Here is a 17,179-nt window from a genome sequence, read left to right as displayed (position 1 = left end):
AACATAAACCTTTCTTAACACGCTGACAAAGGCTTGATGCAAACATTATTACCAGAAGGTTTGTTTATGTAAAAACCTGTTTGTTTATGTAAATATTGTTTACTACTATTGTTGTATCCATTTTCACTCAAGAGTAGGCTATAAATGGAACTATTTCCTCATTTGTGTAGTGATCACGCTGTTTTATGCCATAAAGAATCTCATATCGTTACCGTTCTCAGTTACCCATTCCCATCCACATTCCCAGTTATAGTTAGATATATATTTGTTCTGCCTAACAAATGAAGACGAGCCAACATGTTAGTTAGGAGGAATTAGGTTGGAACGTTAATATATAGATATTTAAAAGACAATGACAACCCCCCGCTGCTGGTGGGAGACGGCGAGAGCGTTAGAAGCATTAGGGGAGAGTGGCCAATGGGATTGCACGAAAGACACGGTCAACTTCATCTGAAAACCGCTTGTGTGGTACCTGGTTTTGTAGCTGTCATGTGAGCTAACTGACATATTTTGAAATTTCACTAAAGGATAGTCCTTTGATATAAGTGATATAAGTGTAACATCATGGTTTGGTCCAGTGACACATTGTCCTTGACAGGCTTTTAAATGAAGATTAAGAAACCAAATTCACCCTTAATATATTCAAGTAATCCAGTAGCCTACTTGTAAAACATGTTTGGCTTGGCAACTTTCATTTAAAGTTGAGCGACACAAGTGCTTTAGCTGCCCTGTATAGGGTTTAAGTTGAATAACCTTTAAGTTAAATAAGACATATTAGTTGATCTGTTCTGCCTCCTATCACCTGTTTTCTGATCCTACCCCACAATCATTCCTGACAGTTATAGTAGCCTATGTATATAGTAGCCTATGTATATACAGCAGTGGTTCTCAGAATCAATCTTTATTATCACATCACATTACAAGTAACGTGGGTGAAATTCTTGAGAGAATGTCTGTTTCCATTATAGGATAGATTGCAAATAATGGGAACGGTTCCCATAGCAACGCCCCACCGTTCCCATAGCAACGCCCCACCGTTCCCATAGCAACGCCCCACCGTTCCAATAGCAACGCCCCACCGTTCCCATAGCAACGCCCCACCGTTCCCATAGCAACGCCCCACCGTTCCCATAGCAACGCCCCACCGTTCCCATAGCAACGCCCCACCGTTCCCATAGCAACGCCCCACCGTTCCTTGGTGGATTTTCTGCCATCCACATTTCGGATGTAATTTGTGCCTTTGTACCGCGACGCTGCCGCCATGTAAAAGCTTCTGTGTGTGTGTTGGGGGGGGGGGGGGGCAAACACCGTCTTTTAACCCATTCTGGACGGGAACCCCTTTTGGTGTTTTAACTAAGCATTATGTTATACTTTAGCTATTTTTGAAAAATCTTAAAAATGCGGCAAAAATCTTTGAATATATATTATTTCAGAGCGAACATTTTTTTTATTTCTACGTCAGGCCTGGCACTGGGAAGTGGGGTTCCCTGGAATAACATATTTTGAGATGGGGGTCGGCGGCTGATGATGGGGTCCTTGACATGAGCATATTGAGCACCACTGATACAGAAACATAGGTATTTCAGAAAACTGTCAGGATTTAGATTTCTTTTTTATTTCGACGTCAGGTCTAAATGTGTGAATATGACTAATTCATAACAGTAACATTATTAACACTTTAGGCGGCCAGGGTTATTTAATCCATTACATTCATGCGCCCAGTGGATTTATAAACACAGACCCCTTTTCCGGACGGACCGGCGGAAGTGGTTGATGTGTGTGTAGCAGCTAACAATAGCCACACCATTCTAGAGTCGATCGACAAAAACGGGAGACAAGAATAAATCTATCGCGACTAGCGACTGGATCGCGGAGCGCCGTCTAACACAGGATCTTTTTTCATAAAAAGACGGGATGATTTAGATCGTCATGAACGTTATGAACGTTTTAAGATTTTCGTTTTCATCAGCTAAACAGAGGAGGGAGTTTTTCGATGACGTCTCACTCTTGCACGTCACCGAGGATTGCCCAGCAGGCGCGACTGGGCTATACAGCCATGCGATCCGTTCTCGTATCAATAAACTTCGTCTTTTGGACAATACTTCGTCCTGAGCGTCGGGCGCTACTAATAGAAAGGACAAAGAACTTCGTCCTGGGCGTTCAGGGTGTTAATATGAATAATTCAAAACTGTCATAACTTTCATTAACGCATAAGGTCTTTTCAAACGGGCAGCGATTAACACGCCCAGTGATTCATTTTTAATGAGACCTGTATTTATTTAAAAAATGCGGCACAAATCTTTGAATATATATTCTTTCAGAAGAATTTTTTATATTTCGACGTCAGGCCCAAATGGGTTAATTGAGGCAGCTGATTGGTTACCTGTTTATTAATTGAGGCAGCTGATTGGTTTACCTGTTTGTATCCACTGTATCCGGACAGAACGAACGGCCCCGTGGCGTCCTGAGGTAACTCCTGTTCTGCCTGCTTCACCCCGCAGCGATGGATGTTCCACTGGACGAACTGGCACGCACACACGCACACACACACAGGGGCACGCACACACACACACACAGGGGCACGCACACACGCACACACACAGGGGCACGCACACACGCACACACAGGGGCACGCACGCACAGGCGCACACACACACACACACACACACACACAGGGGCACGCACGCACGGGCGCACACACACACACGCACACACACACACACACAGGGCCACGCACGGGCGCGCACACACACACACACACACACACACACACACACACACACACACACACACTAGGCATTTAGCAGACACTTTTAATCCAGAGTGATTTACTGTATGTAAGGTAATACATAGAGACAGTAAACTATAGGATCATAGAATGCAGAGAGACAGTGTAGCGTCTCAGTAAACTATAGGATCATAGAATGCAGAGAGACAGTGTAGCGTCTCAGTAAACTATAGGATCATAGAATGCAGAGAGACAGTGTAGCGTCTCAGTAAACTATAGGATCATAGAATGCAGAGAGACAGTGTAGCGTCTCAGTAAACTATAGGATCATAGAATGCAGAGAGACAGTGTAGCGTCTCAGTAAACTATAGGATCATAGAATGCAGAGAGACAGTGTAGCGTCTCAGTAAACTATAGGATCATAGAATGCAGAGAGACAGTGTAGCGTCTCAGTAAACTATAGGATCACAGAATGCAGAGAGACAGTGTAGCGTCTCAGTAAACTATAGGATCACAGAATGCAGAGAGACAGTGTAGCGTCTCAGTAAACTATAGGATCACAGAATGCAGAGAGACAGTGTAGCGTCTCAGTAAACTATATGATCACAGAATGCAGAGAGACAGTGTAGCGTCTCAGTAAACTATAGGATCACAGAATGCAGAGAGACAGTGTAGCGTCTCAGTAAACTATAGGATCACAGAATGCAGAGAGACAGTGTAGCGTCTCAGTAAACTATAGGATCACAGAATGCAGAGAGACAGTGTAGCGTCTCAGTAAACTATAGGATCACAATGCAGAGAGACAGTGTAGCGTCTCAGTAAACTATAGGAACATAGAATGCAGAGAGACAGTGTAGCGTCTCAGTAAACTATAGGATCATAGAATGCAGAGAGACAGTGTAGCGTCTCAGTAAACTATAGGAACATAGAATGCAGAGAGACAGTGTAGCGTCTCAGTAAACTATAGGAACATAGAATGCAGAGAGACAGTGTAGCGTCTCAGTAAACTATAGGATCATAGAATGCAGAGAGACAGTGTAGCGTCTCAGTAAACTATAGGATCATAGAATGCAGAGAGACAGTGTAGCGTCTCAGTAAACTATAGGATCATAGAATGCAGAGAGACAGTGTAGCGTCTCAGTAAACTATAGGATCATAGAATGCAGAGAGACAGTGTAGCGTCTCAGTAAACTATAGGAACATAGAATGCAGAGAGACAGTGTAGCGTCTCAGTAAACTATAGGATCATAGAATGCAGAGAGACAGTGTAGCGTCTCAGTAAACTATAGGATCATAGAATGCAGTGAGACAGTGTAGCGTCTCAGTAAACTATAGGATCACAGAATGCAGAGAGACAGTGTAGCGTCTCAGTAAACTATAGGATCACAGAATGCAGAGAGACAGTGTAGCGTCTCAGTAAACTATAGGATCACAGAATGCAGAGAGACAGTGTAGCGTCTCAGTAAACTATAGGATCACAGAATGCAGAGAGACAGTGTAGCGTCTCAGTAAACTATAGGATCACAGAATGCAGAGAGACAGTGTAGCGTCTCAGTAAACTTTTTTAAGTTTTTCCTTTTTAAGTTTTTCCTTTTTAAGTTTTTTTGTGTGTGCGTGCATGTGTGTGTTTTTGTGTGTGATACAGCTGCGCCCTCTGGTGGTGGGCGGGTGGTGTTACAGCGTGACAGACACACAGACAGACAGACAGACATGATCTGCTGGGTCTCATAGTAAATGCTCACTGCGTTCGCAATCACTGCGTTCGCAATCACTGCGTTCGCAATCACTGCGTTCGCAATCATACATCATCGTAACATGTCTGTTTGGTCAGACACTATGAATGGGAGTTTTTACTTTTTTGTAGGACAAAAGTAGACACTAAGCCGATTTGCTCAAACACAATGACGTAAAATACTCCATTCATTGTCATTGTTCAGCGAGGACCAGAAGGTTTATAATAATTACCAAACAGTCGTATGACTCCGTCAGCTGCTCCGGTCACCAGAAGGTTTATAATAATTACCAAACAGTCGTATGACTCCGTCAGCTGCTCCGGTCACCAGAAGGTTTCCATTGTGATTAAACGCTGTGCAGTTAATGGCTACCGGCCTGGGTTCTAACTGGAACTGGAGCTGGTAGAGAGACATAGAGAATACATGAGACAGAGAGAGAGAGAGAGGTGTTTTAAGCATTATGTTATGCTTTAGCTATTAAAAAATAGCAGCTCTACGAGCTTGTAGGTCTGCTATTTTTGAAATATCGTGAAAATATGGCTCAAATCTTTGAATATATATTCTTTCAGAGCGAATGTTTTTAACTCAAATATTTGCTTCTTGGGGAAGTCCTCCCTGGAACAACATATTTTCAGATGGGGGTCGGCGGCCAAATACATATATTTTTTGGGGTCCTTGACATGAAATAATTTGAGCACCACTCACATAGAAACATAGGGTTTTTCAGAAAACTGTCAGGATTTAGAAGACATTTGTAGAATCGTCCTCAGATCTAAATGGGTTAATAATAATAGTAATACCAATAATACTAATATTACTACTAATACTATAATAACAACAGTAATACCCATTTAGGCCTGACGTCGAAATGAAAAAAACGAAGATTTGTGCCGCATTTTCACGATTTTAGATCTGCTATGTTTCAATAGCTAAAGTATAACATAATGCTTAGTTAAAACACCAAAAGGGGTTCCCGTCCAGAATGGGCTAATATTACTACTAATAATGACAGTAACAACCTGTTCCTTGACGGTCTTCGTGTCCCACAGCAGCAGTTTGCCGTCCGCCGGCGCAGGACGTCGCAGGTTCGATTCCGCTGCCGCCGCCGAGCAGACGAACGACGAGCCACTGGGGCTGCAGGCCAGAGACAGGATCCTGGAGCACAGGGATTGGTTGATTGATTGATTGATTGATTCATGCATGTGTACATACTGCACATATATAGGGAGATTATGACTTTGTACTTGACATAAGATGACAAACTGCGTTCTAAAATACATTTCAACTCTTGCATCCGCCTTGCTAGGTCAAGTGCGTCTACGAGGTTACATTATGGTGGAAGACTAGTTTGTGCAGTTTAGTTTGTGAGCCAGAAGGGAGAAGAGTCTGGGACGTGTGGAGCGTTGTCCAGGGTGTTTTAGAGAAGGGAGAAGAGTCTGGGACGTGTGGAGCGTTGTCCAGGGTGTTTTAGAGAAGGGAGAAGAGTCTGGGACGTGTGGCGCGTTGTCCAGGGTGTTTTAGAGAAGGGCGAAGAGTCTGGGACGTGTGGAGCGTTGTCCAGGATGTTTTAGAGAAGGGAGAAGAGTCTGGGGCGTGTGGAGCGTTGTCCAGGGTGTTTTAGAGATGGGAGAAGAGTCTGGGGCGTGTGGAGCGTTGTCCAGGATGTTTTAGAGAAGGGAGAAGAGTCTGGGGCGTGTGGCGCGTTGTCCAGGGTGTTTTAGAGAAGGGAGAAGAGTCTGGGACGTGTGGAGCGTTGTCCAGGGTGTTTTAGAGAAGGGAGAAGAGTCTGGGGCGTGTGGAGCGTTGTCCAGGGTGTTTTAGAGAAGGGAGAAGAGTCTGGGACGTGTGGAGCGTTGTCCAGGGTGTTTTAGAGAAGGGAGAAGAGTCTGGGACGTGTGGAGCGTTGTCCAGGGTGTTTTAGAGCAGAGGTTCTCAACCCGTGGGTCGCGACCCCTCGGGGGGTCGCCAAATTATTTTAGGGGGTCCCCAAATTATTTAAAAAAATAAAAAATAAAAAAAGTTTTTTTTTTAAATTTTATTTTCACGATTTTTCAAAAATAGCAGACCTACAAGCTCGTAGCGCGGTGGCGCGCTATGAGCTTGTAGATCTGTAATTTTTCAATAGCTAAATTATAACAATGCTTAAAACACCAAAAGGGGTTTAAGGTTATTGTAGCAGTCAATTTCGGGAGGCGGGAGGGGGCGGGGCGGGGGTCCCGAGACATTGCCAAAGCATTTCCGGGGGTCCCCGGCCAAAAACGTTGAGAACCCCTGTTTTAGAGAAGGGAGAAGAGTCTGGGACGTGTGGAGCGTTGTCCAGGGTGTTTTAGAGAAGGGAGAAGAGTCTGGGGCGTGTGGAGCGTTGTCCAGGGTGTTTTAGAGAAGGGAGAAGAGTCTGGGGCGTGTGGAGCGTTGTCCAGGGTGTTTTAGAGAAGGGAGAAGAGTCTGGGACGTGTGGAGCGTTGTCCAGGGTGTTTTAGAGAAGGGAGAAGAGTCTGGGACGTGTGGAGCGTTGTCCAGGGTGTTTTAGAGAAGGGAGAAGAGTCTGGGACGTGTGGAGCGTTGTCCAGGGTGTTTTAGAGAAGGGAGAAGAGTCTGGGACGTGTGGCGCGTTGTCCAGGGTGTTTTAGAGAAGGGAGAAGAGTCTGGGACGTGTGCAGCGTTGTCCAGGATGTTTTAGAGAAGGGAGAAGAGTCTGGGGCGTGTGGAGCGTTGTCCAGGGTGTTTTAGAGATGAGAGAAGAGTCTGGGGCGTGTGGAGCGTTGTCCAGGATGTTTTAGAGAAGGGAGAAGAGTCTGGGGCGTGTGGCGCGTTGTCCAGGGTGTTTTAGAGAAGGGAGAAGAGTCTGGGACGTGTGGAGCGTTGTCCAGGGTGTTTTAGAGAAGGGAGAAGAGTCTGGGGCGTGTGGAGCGTTGTCCAGGGTGTTTTAGAGAAGGGAGAAGAGTCTGGGACGTGTGGAGCGTTGTCCAGGGTGTTTTAGAGAAGGGAGAAGAGTCTGGGACGTGTGGAGCGTTGTCCAGGGTGTTTTAGAGAAGGGAGAAGAGTCTGGGACGTGTGGAGCGTTGTCCAGGGTGTTTTAGAGCAGAGGTTCTCAACCCGTGGGTCGCGACCCCTCGGGGGGTCGCCAAATTATTTTAGGGGGTCCCCAAATTATTTAAAAAAATTAAAAATAAAAAACGTTTTTTTTTAAAAATTTTATTTTCACGATTTTTCAAAAATAGCAGACCTACAAGCTCGTAGCGCGCCACTCAGTGGCGCGCTATGAGCTTGTAGATCTGTAATTTTTCAATAGCTAAATTATAACAATGCTTAAAACACCAAAAGGGGTTTAAGGTTATTGTAGCAGTCAATTTCGGGAGGCGGGAGGGGGCGGGGCGGGGGTCCCGAGACATTGCCAAAGCATTTCCGGGGGTCCCCGGCCAAAAACGTTGAGAACCCCTGTTTTAGAGAAGGGAGAAGAGTCTGGGACGTGTGGAGCGTTGTCCAGGGTGTTTTAGAGAAGGGAGAAGAGTCTGGGGCGTGTGGAGCGTTGTCCAGGGTGTTTTAGAGAAGGGAGAAGAGTCTGGGGCGTGTGGAGCGTTGTCCAGGGTGTTTTAGAGAAGGGAGAAGAGTCTGGGGCGTGTGGAGCGTTGTCCAGGGTGTTTTAGAGAAGGGAGAAGAGTCTGGGACGTGTGGAGCGTTGTCCAGGGTGTTTTAGAGCAGAGGTTCTCAACCCGTGGGTCGCGACCCCTCGGGGGGTCGCCAAATTATTTTAGGGGGTCCCCAAATTATTTAAAAAAATTAAAAATAAAAAAAGTTTTTTTTTTAAATTTTATTTTCACGATTTTTCAAAAATAGCAGACCTACAAGCTCGTAGCGCGCCACTCGGTGGCGCGCTATGAGCTTGTAGATCTGTAATTTTTCAATAGCTAAATTATAACAATGCTTAAAACACCAAAAGGGGTTTAAGGTTATTGTAGCAGTCAATTTCGGGAGGCGGGAGGGGGCGGGGCGGGGGTCCCGAGACATTGCCAAAGCATTTCCGGGGGTCCCCGGCCAAAAACGTTGAGAACCCCTGTTTTAGAGAAGGGAGAAGAGTCTGGGACGTGTGGAGCGTTGTCCAGGGTGTTTTAGAGAAGGGAGAAGAGTCTGGGGCGTGTGGAGCGTTGTCCAGGGTGTTTTAGAGAAGGGAGAAGAGTCTGGGGCGTGTGGAGCGTTGTCCAGGGTGTTTTAGAGAAGGGAGAAGAGTCTGGGGCGTGTGGAGCGTTGTCCAGGGTGTTTTAGAGAAGGGAGAAGAGTCTGGGGCGTGTGGAGCGTTGTCCAGGGTGTTTTAGAGAAGGGAGAAGAGTCTGGGACGTGTGGAGCGTTGTCCAGGGTGTTTTAGAGAAGGGAGAAGAGTCTGGGACGTGTGGAGCGTTGTCCAGGGTGTTTTAGAGAAGGGAGAAGAGTCTGGGGCATGTGGAGCGTTGTCCAGGGTGTTTTAGAGAAGGGAGAAGAGTCTGGGACGTGTGGAGCGTTGTCCAGGGTGTTTTAGAGAAGGGAGAAGAGTCTGGGGCGTGTGGAGCGTTGTCCAGGGTGTTTTAGAGAAGGGAGAAGAGTCTGGGGCGTGTGGAGCGTTGTCCAGGGTGTTTTAGAGAAGGGAGAAGAGTCTGGGGCGTGTGGAGCGTTGTCCAGGGTGTTTTAGGGAAGGGATCACATCTATAAAACTTAAAATGTTTACCGTGGGTGAGCTTCGTCAACGTTCATCTCAATGAGGTTCTTCTTGGCATCAGTGTCATAAAGTCTGACCGTCCCCTGACCGCTGCCTAGCAACAACTGAGGCACGCACACACACACACACACACACACACACACACACACACACACACACACACACACACACACAACACACACACACACACACACACACACACACACACACACACACACACACACACACACACACACACACACACACACACACACACACACAATTCAATTCAATTCAATTCAAAGGGCTTTATTGGCATGAGAAAACATACGTTTACATTGCCAAAGCAGAAAGCACAATACAACAATATATCAATACAATCAAAACAAAAAATATGTACATTTGAACACACACACACACACACACACACACACACACACACACACACACACTCTCAATAATTTATTTATGTCCACATAAGGGTTACAATACAAGGGCACAGATATTTACGAGGTGCTGACGAATACCCACACACCCTTCAGGGGTACAAGGAACGGCATCTTCGCCATATTTGGCGGCTACTGATAGTAGAAGAGATTGCATAGAGTTTTGCAAGCCGTTCAGCTGCTTTTGTTGGAAGCCTAGGCTGTCAGAGATAAACACAAGTAGATTGCACCTATAGCCTACAACTGGCGGCCCGGGGGCCACATGCGGCCCCCACCTTCACTTATTGTGGCCCTCAGGTTAATATCAGAATACTGATATATTATTGATTTCAGCTGTTACAATTCCAAACATGCAAACATGACCCGCTTTAATTACTTAGTCTAAATTAGTAGCTTAATGATTAGTATTAAAATGTTATGTCTTTTTTTATGTCCAATGTATTTGTATTCAGTTCATAAAGTTCATCTATAACATTTTTCGTCTTAGTTTTGGTCGACGAAATCACCACTGGACACACAATGAGGCGTATGGATGTTCCGTCTCTTACCAGTCGGTCGGGTTTGGTCGCCCACTCCAGAGACAGTAGAGGATATTTAGACATGATGGTGGCTCTGGTCTGGATGACCGGGTTGAATGACCACACCTTTAATACACATTAAATATATATTAGTCTGGACAAGATGACCACACCTTTAATACACATTAAATATATATTAGTCATGTCTGGATGACCGGGTTGAATGACCACACCTTTAATACACATTACGTATCTATTAGTCTGGTCTGGATGACCACACCTTTAATACACATTCAATTTATATTAGTCTGCTCTGGATGACTGGGTTGGATGACCACACCTTTAATACACATTACATTTATATTAGTCTGGTCTGGATGACCACACCTTTAATACACATTAAATATCTATTAGTCTGGTCTGGATGACCACACCTTTAAAACACATTAAATATATATTACTCTGGTCTGGATGACCACACCTTTAATACACATTAAATATCTATTAGTCTGGACTGCATGACCACACCTTTATTACACATTAAATATCTATTAGTCTGGTCTGGATGCCCACACCTTTAAGACACATTAAATAGCTATTAGTCTGGACTGGATGACCACACCTTTAATACACATTAAATATCTATTAGTCTGGTCTGCATGGCCACACCTTTAATACACATTAAATATCTATTAGTCTGGTCTGGATGACCGGGTTGAATGACCACACCTTTAATACACATTAAATATTTATTAGTCTGGTCTGGATGACCGGGTTGAATGACCACACCTTTAATACACATTAAATATCTATTAGTCTGGTCTGGATGACCACACCTTTAAAACACATTAAATATCTATTAGTCTGGTCTGGATGACTGGGTTGGATGACCACACCTTTAATACACATTAAATATCTATTAGTCTGGTCTGGATGACCACACCTTTAAAACACATTAAATATCTATTACTCTGGTCTGGATGACCGGGTTAAATGACCACACCTATAGGAGAAATTTAAAGATCTATTAGTCATGTCTGGATTAAATACAAATAATTCATTCATTCATACCACATAGCATGTAGAATATTACACGTAAACAACAATGATGTAAATATCCCTGACGCAAGTGCTGCAGAAGGAGAATTTCCCCATGTTTGTTTTTCGAAAGTGGGTGGTACCAGGTCGTTGTTCTCCCTCTAGTGTTGTGGCTGTGGGTGTCGCTCACTTTTGTGAGCTAGTTAGTTAGGTATGCTGTACTGAGGTCACTGAGGCATTGAAACCCTATTTACATCACTGAATTAACAACACACAACAACATATAAACCTATTTACATCACTGAAACAACATACAACGTATAATATAGGTATATAAACGGTACCTTCACTACTCCATCCACGTCCAGGCTGGCCACTCTCCTTCCCGAGCAATCCACCCTGTTTATTTATAAACACATTACACATGCAGACCTTTAATATATGTGTGTGTGTGTGTGTGTGTGTGTGTGTGTGTGTGTGTGTGTGTGTGTGTGTGTGTGTGTGTGTGTGTGTGTGTGTGTGTGTGTGTGTGTGTGTGTGTGTGTGTGTGTGTGTGTGTGGCAATCCGCTCTGTTTATAAACACAATACACATGTACCTTATCGGTAGAGGGCGCAAATCCACGGGTTCATGTACTTTTTTTTTGCATTGTAATCCCCTCGCCTCACTGTGTTTGAACCCCGGCCGTTTCACTCATATGGATATGAAGAATAAACTGACTGAGAGAAAACACTATTGTTACTGCTACTGAATTAGTGCTAGAAACAGACTGTATCATATATGAGTGACTGACTGTCGCAAACGATACAGAGACACCTCCCTGACAATATAACGATACAGAGACACCTCCCTGACAATATAACGATACAGAGACACCTCCCTGACAATATAACGATACAGAGACACCTCCCTGACAATATAACGATACAGACACCTCCCTGACAATATAACGATACAGAGACACCTCCCTGACAATATAACGATACAGAGACACCTCCCTGACAATATAACGATACAGAGACACCTCCCTGACAATATAACGATACAGAGACACCTCCCTGACAATATAACGATACAGACACCTCCCTGACAATATAACGATACAGAGACACCTCCCTGACAATATAACGATACAGAGACACCTCCCTGACAATATAACGATACAGAGACACCTCCCTGACAATATAACGATACAGAGACACCTCCCTGACAATATAACGATACAGACACCTCCCTGACAATATAACGATACAGAGACACCTCCCTGACAATATAACGATACAGAGACACCTCCCTGACAATATAACGATACAGAGACACCTCCCTGACAATATAACGATACAGAGACACCTCCCTGACAATATAACGATACAGAGACACCTCCCTGACAATATAACGATACAGAGACACCTCCCTGACAATATAACGATACAGAGACACCTCCCTGACAATATAACGATACAGAGACACCTCCCTGACAATATAACGATACAGAGACACCTCCCTGACAATATAACGATACAGAGACACCTCCCTGACAATATAACGATACAGACACCTCCCTGACAATATAACGATACAGAGACACCTCCCTGACAATATAACGATACAGAGACACCTCCCTGACAATATAACGATACAGAGACACCTCCCTGACAATATAACGATACAGAGACACCTCCCTGACAATATAACGATACAGAGACACTAGCCTGGTTAATAAACCAGACCGAATCAGCCGTTGGCAAAAAAAAGTTGCCTACCAGCGGATTACGGTCTGGCGAGGCTCAGTAGCACGCCTCTTTCCTACAGCAGAGAACAGGCCGGACCAATCGGGACACGGTATGCAATATAGGCGGGCTTTGGTACAGTGACGTTCAATGCTTGAGACTTTTGACTGACAGTAGCTCTGACCAATTGCGTCAAAGAGAAAATGTTCCCCGGGAAATGAAATCCAAGTGGAGCCAGCCCAGACTGATATACCGCGACAGTGTTGTGTGATATTAGTCTGGCTTATTAGCCAGGCTACAGAGACACCTCCCTGACAATATAACGATACAGAGACACCTCCCTGACAATATAACGATACAGAGACACCTCCCTGACAATATAACGATACAGAGACACCTCCCTGACAATATAACGATACAGAGACACCTCCCTGACAATATAACGATACAGAGACACCTCCCTGACAATATAACGATACAGAGACACCTCTCTGGCAACAACGCAGAGACAGCGTGTTTATTTTTGGACCACAATGCTTATATGAAACGATATTAAGATGAGCCCGTGTTATTCTCCATAGAGGAATGACTTCCGTGAACAAGGCAGAACGAGGGGATGAGTGAGTGACGTCAGGACCCTGACGGGTCCATTCGGTTTCATTATTATTTCAAGAGTTACATTATTGTTAAACACCTGCATTATTCTACTTAATTTACAAGAAGTCTACACAATTAGAGCATGTCAAATAATTCTTATTTTGATCAACCTTATCAAGTTTTGGGACTGCGAGTGGGAACCCTTTTTGGTGTTTTAAGCAATATGTTATACCATTAGCTATTGAAAAATAGCAGATATTCTCTGCTATTTTTGAAAAATCGTGAAACACAGATAAATCCCATTTTTTTTTGTGTGATGATTGATGACCAAACTGCCATTTACTTTATAAACTCATGTTTGTTTGTGGTGATGCTGTTAAATGTCATGTTTATCTGCTTGTAAACTCATCTGGTATATTCAAGTCCAAAATCCTAGGTATGTTTACAGGTTGTTTTATAATAAATATTTTGTATGTATTGATTGGTGTTTAGTTGTGACCTGAGTTCCCTGATCAAGACTATTAGGGCAGAGCAACAGGTTTGTTGAAACAAGCCCAGTCGGGGATGCTTTTTAATTCGTTGGAACAAGGCCGGTTCTGGGAGCGTTCTGCCCATTCACCCAATCAAAAGTTATGGGGATTATTTTACTTTTTTGCCTATGAAAGAATATCACAAAATATCGAATACCAGACGACCTGCCCCTTTACCAACCCGCCCCTGCGAAATGTTTTAATTTTAGTATTTCCCTCCCTCTGAAATGTGAAATTATCTTGTATACAGATTTATTTGATTGTATAGTAGTCGATCTCTATACTCTGTAAAATTCAGAAAGAATAACATGAGACGGTGACTGCTGAATTAAGTTAATTTAGGACCTTCTAGCAGTTAATTGTTTCTTCCATATGTAGCCCATGTTTTGTAATGGCATCATCATGATATTACGCCCGTGGATATACAGAGTGAATTTAACAATTATACATTAATATAATACAATCAATACATTTTATTTGTTCAGACTCATACCAGTGCTTCCAAAAAGCAGACCGGTACCTAGTGCTACTGAAGCTGGGGTTACGCAGCAGACCGGTACCTAGTGCTGCTGAAGCTGGGGTTACACAGCAGACCGGTACCTAGTGCTACTGAAGCTGGGGTTACGCAGCAGACCGGTACCTAGTGCTGCTGAAGCTGGGGTTACACAGCAGACCGGTACCTAGTGCTACTGAAGCTGGGGTTACACAGCAGACCGGTACCTAGTGCTACTGAAGCTGGGGCACAGCAGACCGGTACCTAGTGCTGCTGAAGCTGGGGTTACACAGCAGACCGGTACCATGTGCTACTGAAGCTGGGGCACAGCAGACCGGTACCTAGTGCTGCTGAAGCTGGGGTTACACAGCAGACCGGTACCTAGTGCTACTGAAGCTGGGGTTACACAGCAGACCGGTACCTAGTGCTGCTGAAGCTGGGGTTACACAGCAGACCGGTACCTAGTGCTGCTGAAGCTGGGGTTACACAGCAGACCGGTACCTAGTGCTGCTGAAGCTGGGGTTACACAGCAGACCGGTACCTAGTGCTGCTGAAGCTGGGGTTACACAGCAGACCGGTACCTAGTGCTACTGAAGCTGGGGCACAGCAGACCGGTACCTAGTGCTACTGAAGCTGGGGTTACACAGCAGACCGGTACCTAGTGCTACTGAAGCTGGGGTTACACAGCAGACCGGTACCTAGTGCTACTGAAGCTGGGGTTACACAGCAGACCGGTACCTAGTGCTGCTGAAGCTGGGGTTACACAGCAGACCGGTACCAAGTGCTACTGAAGCTGGGGTTACACAGCAGACCGGTACCTAGTGCTGCTGAAGCTGGGGCACAGCAGACCGGTACCTAGTGCTGCTGAAGCTGTATGAAGCTGTATGAAGTGTATATACTCCCACACTACAGAATAACTCCCTTGCGCTGCTCCACCTTGGTATGGTTTTTGAGGTGCAACCACTCCAAGGAACAGCTTTGTCCCTATGGGACTATGTTTAGAGTACCAATAGGGGGTTCTGTTCATTTTGTACTTGATCTAACTCCTCAATCCAAACCTTGATGTCAAGCAGGGAGGCATTGGGTCCCATTAAAAAATATGGTATGACCTGACCGGGTATCCTGGATACCTGAGGTATGACCTGACCGGGTATCCTGGATACCTGAGGTTGTCTAAAGATGGTATGACCTGACCGGGTATCCTGGTTACCTGAGGTTAAAGATGGTATGACCTGACCGGGTATCCTGGATACCTGAGGTTAAAGATGGTATGACCTGACCGGGTATCCTGGATACCTGAGGTTGACCTGACCGGGTATCCTGGATACCTGAGGTTGGGTTAAAGATGGTATGACCTGACCGGGTATCCTGGATACCTGAGGTTATGATGGTTACCTGAGGTTAAAGATGGTATGACCTGACCGGGTATCCTGGATACCTGAGGTTAAAGATGGTATGACCTGACCGGGTATCCTGGATACCTGAGGTTATGATGGTTACCTGAGGTTAAAGATGGTATGACCTGACCGGGTATCCTGGATACCTGAGGTTATGATGGTTACCTGAGGTTAAAGATGGTATGACCTGACCGGGTATCCTGGATACCTGAGGTTATGATGGTTACCTGAGGTTAAAGATGGTATGACCTGACCGGGTATCCTGGATACCTGAGGTTAAAGATGGTATGACCTGACCGGGTATCCTGGATACCTGAGGTTATGATGGTTACCTGAGGTTAAAGATGGTATGACCTGACCGGGTATCCTGGATACCTGAGGTTGATGGTATGACCTGACCGGGTATCCTGGATACCTGAGGTTGATGGTATGACCTGACCGGGTATCCTGGATACCTGAGGTTGATGGTATGACCTGACCGGGTATCCTGGATACCTGAGGTTGTCTAGAATCAAATGGTATCTCTATAGTTGGTCTATCTCTGTCTCTGAAAGACAGTCTCGCTCCAGCATGTCACTGTCTCTGAAAGACAGTCTCGCTCCAGCCAGCAATTTCACAGGTCTCATAGCATACGGGTAATAAAACATTGAAAACACACTTTGGACCATTTTTGTTCTTGGGATCATCAAAATCTGTATATTAGAGGTCCTTATGGATGCCAAAAATCCAAACTAGAAATAAAAAACGTAAGGTTGTGTCCTGGAGCCTCTACCCTAGGCCCAATTTCACCTAGCCTATTGATTTGCCTACTTTTAGCATATAATTGAGCATTAATGTTCCTGTTATGTCACTATCCATCTCCCTCAATGCCTCGTGCCAAAATGAAACAGAAAAACTGGACATTTGTTGTTGTGATCCAGTTTAGGCAAATTTAAATGTTTTTGTGTTTATTTGGATTTTTATGCACTACACATGTTGGAACCATGGCCAATCTTCATATCAATTCATCATGCAAAGACGAACATAAAATGGGGTGAATGGTTTCTGTCGGATGTATAGTTCAGGAGCTATGTTGGTTTAAAGGTTTTATTTTTCACAGCCGAAAACCCAGGACGGACACAACATATGGTTTAAAAACATATATGGGACAATAATTAGCTCGGGGAACATCACAATTCATTAACTAGACACCTTAAGGATTATAAAAAGGTAGGTAGGTCCTACCAGACTAATAGTTCCACACATCTTAGGTCTGAACCAACTGTGGCTGTCGACATCAAATCCATAAAGAAAGTTGCAGG

At 44.6% G+C, this 17,179-nt stretch overlaps 1 protein-coding gene across 1 annotated transcript in view; it reads right to left on the bottom strand.

Moving 5' to 3' along the window:
• LOC306942680 (uncharacterized protein) overlaps window positions 1–17,179 on the bottom strand; it is a gene marked incomplete at both ends in the record, with an annotated part of 36,529 nt that overhangs the window by 3,427 nt on the left and 15,923 nt on the right. The window contains 5 exons of the mRNA XM_079528689.1: window positions 4,752–4,860; window positions 5,481–5,616; window positions 9,161–9,255; window positions 10,125–10,220; window positions 11,477–11,531. Of these exons, the coding sequence (XP_079384815.1) occupies window positions 4,752–4,860; window positions 5,481–5,616; window positions 9,161–9,255; window positions 10,125–10,220; window positions 11,477–11,531 (491 nt within the window). The remainder of the gene's footprint in view (window positions 1–4,751; window positions 4,861–5,480; window positions 5,617–9,160; window positions 9,256–10,124; window positions 10,221–11,476; window positions 11,532–17,179) is intronic.

This window comes from Electrona antarctica, assembly GCF_951216825.1.
Source record: "Electrona antarctica genome assembly, chromosome: 18".
NCBI classification, from domain to species: Eukaryota; Metazoa; Chordata; class Actinopteri; order Myctophiformes; family Myctophidae; genus Electrona; species Electrona antarctica.
Note: the sequence above shows the minus strand (reverse complement) of the source record. Positions and strands in the feature narration are given on the sequence as shown.